This window comes from Halichoerus grypus, chromosome 1, assembly GCF_964656455.1.
Source record: "Halichoerus grypus chromosome 1, mHalGry1.hap1.1, whole genome shotgun sequence".
Classification (NCBI taxonomy): domain Eukaryota; kingdom Metazoa; phylum Chordata; class Mammalia; order Carnivora; family Phocidae; genus Halichoerus; species Halichoerus grypus.
This window is the reverse complement of record NC_135712.1, coordinates 138,098,518-138,111,035: the sequence shown is the minus strand read 5'-3', so window position 1 is coordinate 138,111,035 and position 12,518 is coordinate 138,098,518. Positions and strand designations below refer to the sequence as shown.

Sequence of the window (12,518 nt, the reverse complement as noted above, 5' to 3'; positions counted from 1 at the left end):
AAGGTGGTTTTTTACTAAGCTACGTATTACCAGCAGTATATGAGCTTTTCTGTTGCTCCACATCCTCACCAACAGTTGGTATTTTACTTTTAGCTATTCGGGTGGGATAGAACTCATTTTTAAATTTTAAGTAACTTACTAGAGCCTATTGCTCCCTTTAAAAAAAAAAAAAAGTATATGTTTTTGAGTGTATGTATTTGTTTTGGTGGAAAGCTATTCACCAAATTTTAATAGTAATTATTTGGGTGGTGGAACAATGGGTCATTTTGTTTCTTTGCTTTATATTTATTTCTACTTTTTAAATTTGTAAAAATAAATGTGTTGTGATAACAGAAATAATATAAAAAGTGGCAGTATTTCCCAAAGTCTTTTCATTAAAACATAAATTCCAAGAGTGCTAATAGAGATTCCTGAAGATAGTTTCAAGGCTAAGTATGACTTGTTCACTGCAAGATTGCTCAGACTTAAAAATGCTAACGTGTTTTCTGAATACCATACACATGTGTACTGTATAATAGTGTGCATGGTCTCTGGGACTTATAATTTCCAAAATACCCTTTTCTACCTCAGGGAACTGAGGTACTAAAAACTTTATTTGCAAAATGTTAAAATGGGAGGTCCAAAAATGTGACACGTAAAAATAGATCACAATAAAGCAAATAATCCTTATAGCAGGAAGTGTCCACAAACAAGTCTTCCCTGTGTGACTGAACACTTTGAGAATTTTTATGCTGCTTTCAGTGAATTTGAAGTTATCCAAAATATCAATCCAAGAGTCTAGTTCCATGGTACTTTTCTGTTTTTCCTCCTGTATTGGAAAGTTAGCTACTTTGAGTGTTATGATTATCACTCAAAGTAGCTAACTTTATGGGTTATGGGTTTAGATTATAAGGTTTAAAATCCTATAGATAGAGGTCACAGGACCCACAGCATCTTTGGCCTCAGGTTTTCTTTGATGATGGATCCTTCGGACTCCAAAAACCAACTTATTTTATAACAAGGTAAGACAAAGCAGATTCAGGCTGGTTTCAAAGAGAACTTCTAGTTGGTCATGCAAATTGCAGATACTTGTCACCATAGTCCAACAATAAAATTTATCAAGCAAAGGGTTTTACTGAGGGCCAGAATTATTCACCAGTATTGCCAAGTTCCTAACACATTGCCAGATATGCTTTGTTGCCAAGTGTGTTAGCCAACTTGGCAGCATTACAAAAGTGCGTGGTTCGGAGTAGGAGACTTGGGTTTGAATTTCAGTTCCATCACTGACTCCGTTCGGTGACTTTCTATGACATTTAGTTTCCTTGACTCTGCAATAAGAATGAGAATACCTCTCTCTTAGGTTGTTGACAGCTCATTAAGCTTACATGTGTGACAGTGCTTGCCCTGTACCAAAGATAGCAGGGTTCTCAGTGAATGGGCTTTCCTGCTTTGACGAGATGAAGTGTAAGCATCGGCAATACAGCTGATCTACTTCCATAGCCAAAATGTATTTATTTCTCCACTCAGTTTCACACAATTGGAAATTCACACAATTTCACACGTTTGTTATCGCTCTGTCTTCCCCCAGCCCCACTTCTTTCTCCTGGTACCATAACCTCTTCTTTCTCTCCTCACACCATCCTGTTTTTCATTCTCCAAAAGGAACAATGCTTCAACCAATTCTTGATAATGTTAACGATAAAGTTTAAGGTGCTTTACCCTCTCTGTTATTCAAGCAGGAACACTTGAAAAAGCAAAAGACTTAAGGAACCTGACCACGTTTTAGGGCCATCCTTGATGGTGATGTTTCGCTTTGGGGAACTTCTAGCTATGCCTCGAACTGATTCTTTGAGTAATTATTGAACACCTACTACATGCTAGGTAGTTTCTAAGCTTGGCTAGCACTGTGTAGTAGACCCTTTACTGAACAGGCTGGTCTTGTCCTTTTAGTTTTTTCAAAGACTATTTTAACTAGAAATCTGTTTTTTGAAGAGTCAGCATTCTTGGGCCTTCTTCTAGTTCTTTCCACATTCAGACAGCACTCTCAAAGCAAAGAAGAAAACTAACAGACAAAGATATCAGTGACATAAGATATCTGGGCTAATCTGTGCTTAAGTATTTTGGAAATAGGTAACAATTGCATTTTTACTGTTAATTGGTACACTAAGATCTTTTCAAAGTTCTGAATTTTAGGTATCACCTTAGATAACTTGCAGGTACCTCTTTTATTCTATTTCAGAAACCCCTCTAACTTGTAGGCTTTATATCTTAGATTCTTCCGGTGTAGATATTCCTTATACTTCCTGGGTTCCCCTCACCCATGACCATTAAGTTCTTAAATATACTACAGAATGAAAACAACTTGGCAACTCGAGCCTTAGAGTTCCCAGCTCTTCTGAAACGGAAACAGTTGAGTTAGGAAAGCCACTTTTATCTTCTTTCTCTAGATCTGAGTCTTATAAACCTACTGAGTAACTGAATCAGATGCCTCTGGGCAACCAGATTTTAAATGCAACTTAGCAATACACATTTGCTAGGATCATATAATATTCTGTTGGTGAAGATTATGTGAGTGATAGCATCTAATGTCCTCTAAAGCAAGGTTTTCTTAGAATAAAATGCTTCTTTGAAAGACCCAATATTTTCAAATTCCTTTTAAAGGCCAAGAACAACCTTTTTAACTAAGGCACATGCTAATTATATTCTCCATATTATATAATTCAGTAGAGTAGTTAAGAGCCTTGAATTATTGCTGACCTATATCATGTAAAATAACTGAAAATGTCCCTTCTGTCTGTATAAGTAATTAGAGACCTCACCAGAGGATCAGCATAGCTTACTTGGCCAAAACCAATCAAAACAAACTCCTCCAAACCAAAAAAAAGTCAAACAAAACAAACATCCCATACTTATTATAGGGAGAAATTGGAGACCTTTAGCCTTTATCTGTCTTCCCAGTGGTGATAATACTCAGGAATGTGGTGATCACTGATATCTTCATCCATCCATAAACATTACCTTAGGTACCTTTTATTTATTTATTTATTTATTTATTTATTTATTTATTTATTTTAAGATTTGAGAGAGAGAGAGAGAAAATGAGCAGGAGGGGCAGAAGGAGAGAGAGAATCTCAAGCAGACTCCCCATTTAGCACAGAGCCCAACACAGGGCTCAATCTCACAACCCTGAGATCATGACCTGAGCAGAAACCAGGAGTCCAACACTTAACTGATTGCCACCCAGGCACCCCTTAAGTACCATTTTAAAAGTAAAAATATAAAATATTTGGAGCAATCAAATACTTCTGAAAATCAGTTAATAATCTATTATATTTACTATAGAAATGTTGAAATCCTAAAAGCTGCATTGATGGTAGCTTCCTTCTTTACCTTAAGTTCACTTCTAAGGAAATACAACACATTAAATTACATTTACAACATTTAATACCTGGACAATATTACCTGGACAACCATTTTTTGGGTTTACTGTAGGCCAGATATGAATTTTTCTTGTTCTCTGCCTAGCTACTTTGTATATATAAAGGATCCATAAAAACCAATACAGTGCGAGATGCCTGGGTGGCTCAGTCAGTTAAGAATCTGCCTTTGGCTCAGGTCATGATCCCGGGGTTGCAGGGATTGAGCCCCACATTGTCAGGCTCCCTGCTCAGTGGGAGAATCTGCTTCTCCCTCTCCCTCTGTGGGTCCCCATCTCATGCTCCCTATCTCTATCTTGAGCTTGTGTGTGTGCGCTCTCTCTCAAATAAAATCTTTAAAAAGAAAAAAACTAATATGATGAGATGGAGAGGTCAACTTGCAGATATTGAATCTTGAATTCAAACATTAACTTACTTAAATGTTTAATAGATTAAAGATTCGTCCCCCAACCTCCTAACTGAATCTCAGTGTTGGAACAATACATGATTTAAATGGAAACTCTTTTGAAATTTTGCCAGGTATCTAGAAGTATAGTTTTGAATTACAATCTTCTTAATTTATTTATTGATTAAATTACGTGCTGTGTATAATGTGCAATGCTAGGTGTGACTCATCAGGTAAACTGTAAATTAAATAGCAAATGAATAAATATCAAATTGCTTTTGACTTAAAAGATTAGCTCAAAACTTTGTAACACAAGGTGTGAACTCAAGGCAGAGACCACATCTTCATTGCATTTTTGTATTCCCAGGTCCTGAGTACCTAACAGACAGTAGACATTTAATAAATACATATTTTTTTTTATTGCTATCATAGGGAAACATAAAATCTAAAAATAAAAATTCTTAAGTAGTTAGGATAAGCTCCCATGGAAGCTACTCAAAAGGCTTGGTTAAAGGCCTTTATTTTTACAGTTTATAGAACTGACTTTGATTTCTACAATTTTTTATTTTGGCTGGTGTTTGCTATGGGATGGAAATTAAGTCTTTAAATGTAATATGCACATATGAATAACATAGTATTCCAAACAAGACAAACCTGATATAGAAGATTTTTAATGTGGCAATTATTGCTATAATTACTCTGTATATAAATGAAAAGTATTTGACAAAGCCCTAGATGGGAAAGCTGTGCTCAAGTTGGGCACAGCCAATTTTATTATAAAGATAATAAATGTTAAGTCTGTTGCACACAGTTAAAAAAAAAAATGAAATGAAACAGTTCTTCAAGAGCTGAGATACTTTTGATCTAGATACTTTCTCCCATTCCTCATGAATTTCTGCCTTAAGCTGTTGATTTGCATGTATATTCAACTACTTTGTGTTTCTTTTCGGCAAGTCAGTATTTTCATAATAAAATAAGTTACATTTACTACAGTGTCTTCACACTTAGAAGGCAAAAGGCTCAGTGGTTTACATATGAGGCAAGTGAAAAGATAAACATGAAGTTCCATTAATTAACCTGAGTTTTGAATATATTGTTTTAGTCATTCAAAATCTGAGGCTGAAAAGCTTTGAAAACTGAAGTTTGAAAAAGGAGACGGTTATATATTTTATAGCTTGGCTTCTACTTAATGCATATATCTTTACAAAAAAACCCTCACAACCTTTAAAATTACTTATCGCTTTCAAACTTATAAAATATATGTACTTTGAAGTGTAAAGTCACAGTAAGCACAAGAGCAAAAACTCTCATTTTAACAAGGCACAGACAGGCTCAGGGAAGTCAAATAACAAGGCACAAATACTTAGTTGGTCAGGTTCTGAGCACAGATTAGCCGTGGTCTGCCTGATTTACAAGCTTGCACCTCAAGTTCAAGGTAAAGAAAGGCTTCACTGTTCTAAACCAAAGTCCCAAATATGCCAGAATTACATGGCCACTAGAGAGCTAATTAAGAAAAACTGTTTAAATTATTTCCATGTTTCAGAGTTCTCCACCTCCCTGGACTCAGCAGGCAGTTAAAATATGTGACCTGAGACATTTTTGTTTTCCCTTGAGAGGAAATGCACAGTTGGAAGAGAAGTTCACAAAAACACCTTTTCCACAAAGCAGCAATACGGCTTTTATCTTTTTAAAAAGCTCTCTTGTCACAGCCATTTGGTGGCAATTCATGCCCTCAAGTACTCATTTTAGTGATAGTTAACTCCCTTTTAGTCCGTCTCCCAAGCCAGCTGATAAATGACTTGAAATCGGGGGCCCTGTTTTTATTTTGAACCCATTGCAGAGCCTGGCACAGAGTGGCAGAGTGTGCATCCAATCAATACTTGTTGAATGGAATTACACTGAAAAGCATGGTGAGCTAAAGCCTTCTTCCATCTGCCAAAGACTTTGGTGCGGCTATATGGGTAATTTTCTTTCTTAGAAAGCTTTAACGTGAATGAAATTATTCCTTAGTGGGTATTAGAAAATTCCACTGAAAGCAGTTTAAAAAATTAAACATGCCCTCGTAGAGGTAGCTGGACAGATGAGAACGAAAAGTGACAGTGGCAAATCCGCATTGTTCAGAGAAGAGAGAAAGGTCAACAAAGAGTAGAAACGGAACCCTCAACCCACCCTGCATTCCTTCCCTGGAACGTTCTCTGTGCATCCCTTATCATTCAAATTCTTTAAATGCAGTTTCCCTGAAACTGACCGTATCCCATTGAGGGTGAGGGGAGGACAGGAGAGGGAGGGAATGAGATGGAGGAGGGGAAGGTCTGGGCAGAGGATTCTTTCGACAGCAGCGTCCACTTGGAGCCTTGGGGAGGCCGGGGTCACGGGGCCCTCCTTGCACCAGTGATCTACAACGTCTTGCCTGCGGTTTACAACCGCTCTTTAAAAATACTTTCCCTTTGGGACTGCCCTCAGCTTCTTCCTGCCACCCCCCTTCTTCCCCTCCTCCCCCCACAGCGGCCCCAGGCAAAGAAATGCCTTGGCTTCGCCGGCAGGTCTTAGAGTAAACAGCACGCTCGGAGGATTACAATCGACCCGAGGCCAATTCGACCCTTTCCTTTAGCCGCCCTCAAATGACCCTTGACAGCAGCCCCTGCTCTCCCCTCAAATGGAAAACCGACAGACACACACACAAACAAAAAACCCCAAGTCTTCCCTTCGGTTGCTACCCGCAATGACGTTTCCCCCTCGGGTCCCGCCCCTCCGGGGGCTTGGAATTTTGGGATTGGCCGAGGGGTTGCGGCGAAAAGGCCCCGATTGGGCGCCGAAGCGCTGACTGACAGCGGGGCGGCCGCCGCGCCCTCCTTCCCTCCCGCCCTCCCTGGTGTGCGAATGTGTGTGTGCGGTGTTATGCCGGACAAGAGGGAGGCGACCGCGGCGGCGGTGGCTCTGTTTATTGTCCCTCTCGGTGTGTGGATGTGAGGAAGTCGGGGGTGCAGCACGGGCGACGAAGGCGGCCTTTGAGGCGGCGACACCGGCGGCAGCGGCGACTCCGGCAACCCGAGCGGCCAGCCTTAGCGGAGTGTGAGGAAGGACAAGGCGCCTTTGCGTCCCCGCCACGTCTGGACGCCCCGGGCTCTCCGGCTGCGCTCGCCGCGCGCCCCTCCGGGCCTCGGCCCGGCTTGCTGCGGCGCCCGCGGGCGGGCGAGGAGGAAGCACCGCGGCTCAGGCGCCGCCTGCCGCCTGCTTCCTTCTCCACCTCTTCCTCAGCGGCTGCCCTAGGCCCGGGCGACGCGGCCGCCGCGCCTCGAGTTTGAGGGCGCCGGGCGGCGCGGCCTCCTCGTCAGGCTCGGCCGGGCGTACGTCCCGGGTCTCGGCGATGGGGCGCGGGGGGCGGCGCCGCTAGGAGCACGGCGAGCGGAGCGGTCGGTGCGGAGCAGAGGGGCCCGGCGGCCGGCAGGGAGGCGGGAGCGGCGGCCGCGGCCTCGGGGCCTGTGAGCGGAGGCACCCGCCATGGCCAAGGCGGGCGGCGGCGGCGGCGGCGCGGGAGCCGGCGGCAACGGGGCACTGACCTGGGTGGTGAGTGGCGGACGACGGGGGGGGGGGCCGGGGGTCCCGGGCGCGGCATTGTTCCCGGCCCGCGGCAGCGGTGGAATTCCGCCGGGCCGTCCCGGGGTGGGGGCTGGGGGGGAAGGGAAAAGAGAGGGAAATCCGGCGTCCCGAACGGGCGCCCCGTCGGGGCTTCTGCCCGCAGAATCCCCCGCTCCCCGCCCCTTTTCTTTCTTTACCTCTACGGAGGCTCCGGCTGCGGGAGCATAATGTGCACTTGAAACTTAGGAGGACAAACCATGAACCTGACATGAAGACCTCGCTTCATCTTTTTCCCTCTTTCTCAGAGTCTTCCGGGGCAGTCGGGCATAAGATGATGGGTATTGGCAGTAAGGCTTGTGTGTTTCTGTAGGTCAGCACTTTTATCTAAACGTGGCTTAAGAAAATTCCGGAGAAAGGTGTGTGTGTGTGTGTGTATTGTAAATGCAAATGAAACCACTTCTGATGCTCTAACCTCTCAAAGAAGAAAGGATTTGGTGGGGAATTAGTCTAAGGCAATTTACACTTCAGAGTCTCATACGATTGAGAGCACATTCGGAATGGCTGTTTCACAGCAGTTAATATACTGTAGATCGTCCATCTGTCAGGGTGGGATTATTAAAAGAAGCGTTCACCTGCGTCAGCATCGCAGGTGAAACGGGTGGGGGCCGAATGGAGAGTGCTGGAGAGGTGACTGAAGTGCTTAGTCCTGGAGTTAAAGGATTTCGGCACTCTGTTCCTGCTGGGAAGTAGTAGAGGAGGGAAGACCTAGAGAGATCCGATTCCCACGGCCGATCGATAATTCACCAGCATTTCACTTGCTCAGCATAGAGTTCAGAGCAGGGTCATTTCCTACACAAAAAAGCCCAGCTCAGCCAACCGACTTGGTTTCCAGGAGAAACATTTAAAAAGCGTTACATTTAACAGGGACTTTCGATGGATCCTCCCTTTTTTCAGAACACCGGAGGAAACTTTCATACTGACATTTTTATTACTAATTCTTCATTTTCTCTTTGCTTGGGCGAGGTTTAGGGGAGTTGAGTAGCAGTTCTGCTATATTAACAAGTCCTTGTAAAAAAGCATGTTACTGACAGCAGGAAAACATTTTAACCATTTATGTTTGGGTGCCAAGGTGCTTTGCAAAATAACTTGCCAGGCTCGTAATTGTTGAATTTTCTGAATTTTGTATGTTACTCCAATAATGTAGTGTGAACAGACCAGAGCCGGGAGAGAGAAGATGCCAGATTATAAATTAGTGGTCCATGTGGGCCATTCCCGGAGGGGGGGAAGGCATAAATGCAAGATAATGATTTTTAAAAATGGACGGCCCTTATCCCTGTTTTAGTAAAATCAAACAACTTCTGAAAGTTGAGTTAGCCAGATGGTTCTCATTCACTTTGGAAGTGCTGAGGCCTGATCTGTGTTTCTGAGGACCTCTGATTCTGTAATGGTAAACATTTTGCTCCAAGATTGAATTGGTTGGCATTTGACATTTGATAGCAGTATTTGAATTTACTGTTATTTAACTTTGTAGGTAAATGACCACTTTTTCTTTCAAGCTCAGTAGGCAACTCATTTACATAAAAAATTCATGAAACTTAGAGGGTCTCATTCAGTATCAGAAAAATTCAGTTGATAATAAAATTGACTTATTTATTAAAGATTTTTTCATTATAAAACGAATATGGGAAATACAGTAGAGTAAAAATCACTTATTCTTTTATTTACAGATTCTATCCTCTTGTTGAATTAGAAGTTTATAAAAAGATAATCACTCCATTAAGTCTACTTTATGATTTGATTCTTGCTTTAAATTTGTCAGGTTATATGAGCATCTTTATGTCCAGAATATACATTATTGATCATAGACTACTTTAATTTTATGGGAGGCAATATAGTGAAGTGGTTATGAGCATGGACTTTTATGTCAGATTGATGTAGATTCAGATCCTTTCTCCAACACATATTGCAAAAGGGCCTAACCTTTCAAAGCCTGTTTTCTCATCTATAAAATAAGGTTGCATTGAGAATTAAATAAGATAACATATGTAGCCAGTGCTGGGCTTAGTAAATGTTTTTTGTTGGTGGTGGCGAAGTTCAAGAAATGTACATTCAGAATAACGAAGTTGGCTTTTACATGAAGTGCTTTTAAACCAGGGTGAAAGCAAATTATTCCTTTGAAAGAATTCAGGGATTTGTTTCAGTGGTCATCTATTTCTGCAGAGGGGTAACTTTGCCTGCTTGTTGAAACTGGTGTTATGTTGCCACCTGCTTGTGGGTAACAGGAAGAAATAAAAATGGAAATAGTCTCTGATATCATTCTTTTGAGAGGGGGATGGGTAATGCCATGTGTTGCTGGTATTAACTTCTGTTGGGATGCTTGCCAGCATGTAGTAGTAACATTGTCACGGCATGAAAGTTTACATTTTAATACCTGAAACCACAAAGCAAAGTGGTTTAAGATTGACATTAACTTCTCCTTTTAATAATGTATTTGGTTTGTGTTTGATTTGCAGCATCTTAAGCAGATTTTTAAAAATCTTAAAAAAAATGAAAAATATAGTAAACTATTTTGAGTTAACATTGACAACAGCTATGAAGGCTTCCTGAACCAAGCAGAGTTTCTTGAGTTAACTTTTAGTTGGTAAAGCTTTGATTGGTAGACCCTGTAGTCTATTTCATTAAGTCATTTATAATTTTTAAGTGGTTGTAAAAATTTCTGTGGAAGTACTAGAATATAGTTAATCACTATGTGAATATTGATCTTTTTTTCTAGAATACTCTAATTTGGTAGATTAAAAGATATTATAATTAAAAATATTAAGCATATAAAAAAGTGGTGGCCAGAATAATATAAGAAGCCTTCCTCCGTTTATCACATTTCAACAATTACCAACTCAAGGTCACCCACTTCACCTATAAATATTTAAGTATTTATCTCTAAAACATAAGATTCTTTAAAAAATAAAACCACAATTAACATTGTAGTTTTTTTTTTTTTTTTTTTTTTTAAAGATTTTATTTATTTATTTGAGAGAGAGAGAATGAGAGAGAGCACATGAGAGGGGGGAGGGTCAGAGGGAGAAGCAGACTCCCTGCTGAGCAGGGAGCCCGATGCGGGACTCGATCCAGGGACTCCAGGATCATGACCTGAGCCGAAGGCAGTCGCTTAACCAACTGAGCCACCCAGGCGCCCAACATTGTAGTTTTTTAAAAAGTAAAAGTCAATGGAATATAAAACATACTTTTTTTTTACTGTATATTTCTAATTCAAAACATTGTATATTTAAATATTGTTTAAAGATTTGTATTAAGAACCTGGCTTTAGTGGCTCATTATTGCAAGTCTGAACTCCTCAACTAGACTCAAGCCAATTCTTTCATAAACTATGTGCCCTCTCAATTGAAATTTATTTTGTATAGTCTTCATAGTTAAATTTATCTCTTCACTGTCCCTTGAACATCATGGTTGCGTGTGTGTGTTTTTTTTAAGATTTTTATTTATTTGAGAGATTGAGGCAGAAAGAGCTAAGAGCGCGAGAGTGGGGAGGAGAGGGAGAAGAGCTAAGAGCACGAGAGTGGGGAGGCTGAGCAGGGAGCTTGATGTGGGGCTCAATCCCAGATCCCACGCCTAACCGAGTGAGCCACCCAGGTGCCCCCCTCATGGTTGTTTTTGTCACGTTGCTATGCATGCTTACCTTCCATCAATAATGCCTCTTTCTCTTCTCTTTACCGGTCTAAATCTTAGTTACTCTTCAAGGCTAGCTCAGAGTCTCACCAAAGTTTCATCCTCCAGTTTACACTCATCTTTTTCTGTTACCCTTATGGGTCAAAAAACATAAATGTCTTTTTATGTAACTTTCATGCATGATAATTTTGTCTTAACAATTAGATTATAAACTCCTAAAGCCAGAGACCACGTATTGTACCTACTTGTATCCTTATACTGTTTAGAAAAGAGCTGGATTCATAATCCAACCTCAGTTATTTTAACAGATTGGATAATTGACATACTAACTTCCTGAAAAGTCTATCATTATTTTTTTTAAGATTTATTTATTCATTTGAAAGAGAGAGGGGGAGAGAGAGAGGCAGGGGGAGGTAGGTAGGGGCAAAGGAGAGAGAATCCTCAGGCAGACTCCCCGCTGAGCACAGAGCCCATTGTGGGTTTGTGCGGGTTCGATCCTAGGACAAAGGTGCCCCAAAAAGTCTATCATTATTAAGACAAGTGATCAGGTAGCAGTGTTCTTTAGATACATTCTCAAGTAACAATAGCAGTACTTAGCAACTGTAAGTATAATTGGTACTAACTTTTCTGAATGGAAGTGAGTGTTCACTTGTAGTTTTAGATCTGTTAATTACTTAGGTCTCAGTAGTTACATTTTACCAAGGACATTAAAAAAAATAAGCCTCTTTCTGAGTTTTTTAAAAATAGGACCCCCTTTAGAGAAAAGGTGAGATCAGTATAATTATTTTCATTTGCAGAGAAGGAAACCGGTTTAGAGATTAGGTAACTGTTAATCACCTGGCTAAGGCAGAGATGGGATTGAAACCAGGTTTATCTTCTTAGCCATGATTTATATAGCCCCCAGCCCCCCACTTTAAAAACATTGAAAGCCAAAAAACCTGAGGTGCCTGGATGGCTCAGTAAATTAAGCCTCTGACTCTTCGTTTTAGAGCAGGTGATGATCTCTGGGTCATGAGATCGTTTCTCAGTAGGCAGTCTGGAGATTCACTCTCCCTTTCCATCTCACTTTACCCCTCCCCCCTGTTTGCGCCTGCACATGTGCGCGGTCTCTCTCAAATAAAACTTTAAAAAAAAAAAAAAAACACCAAAACCAAAAAACCTCATCTTTTATACTTGATGTGACAAGATTACAAAAAAGCCTTCTGGGATATACTTGTATCTCTTTGTAATAACCTTTCTTTTACTTTCACACAAAAAGCTAGGAAATATCCTTTTCAGGGTATATGTATCTTGTTTAACAACACTTTTTTAAGATTATGGGCTATGAAATCAGATCACGTGGTTTCATAATTCAGCTTCTTCAAGTACTAGCTTTGTTAGCTTTGGGAAAACACTTCTTCAGACTTCCATTTCCTCATCTGTAGAAAGGGAATCATGATAGCGATGTCTGCTTC

At 40.9% G+C, this 12,518-nt stretch overlaps 1 protein-coding gene across 3 annotated transcripts in view; it reads left to right on the top strand.

Moving 5' to 3' along the window:
- The first annotated feature begins 6,664 nt into the window (after positions 1-6,664).
- The window catches only part of TOP2B (DNA topoisomerase II beta), a 59,293-nt gene continuing 53,439 nt past the window's right edge, over positions 6,665-12,518 (top strand). For all 3 annotated transcript variants that reach the window (XM_078072431.1, XM_078072424.1, XM_078072432.1), the window contains exon 1: positions 6,665-7,368. In XM_078072431.1, coding sequence (XP_077928557.1) covers positions 7,303-7,368 — 66 coding nt within the window. In that variant the 5' untranslated portion in view covers positions 6,665-7,302. The remainder of the gene's footprint in view (positions 7,369-12,518) is intronic.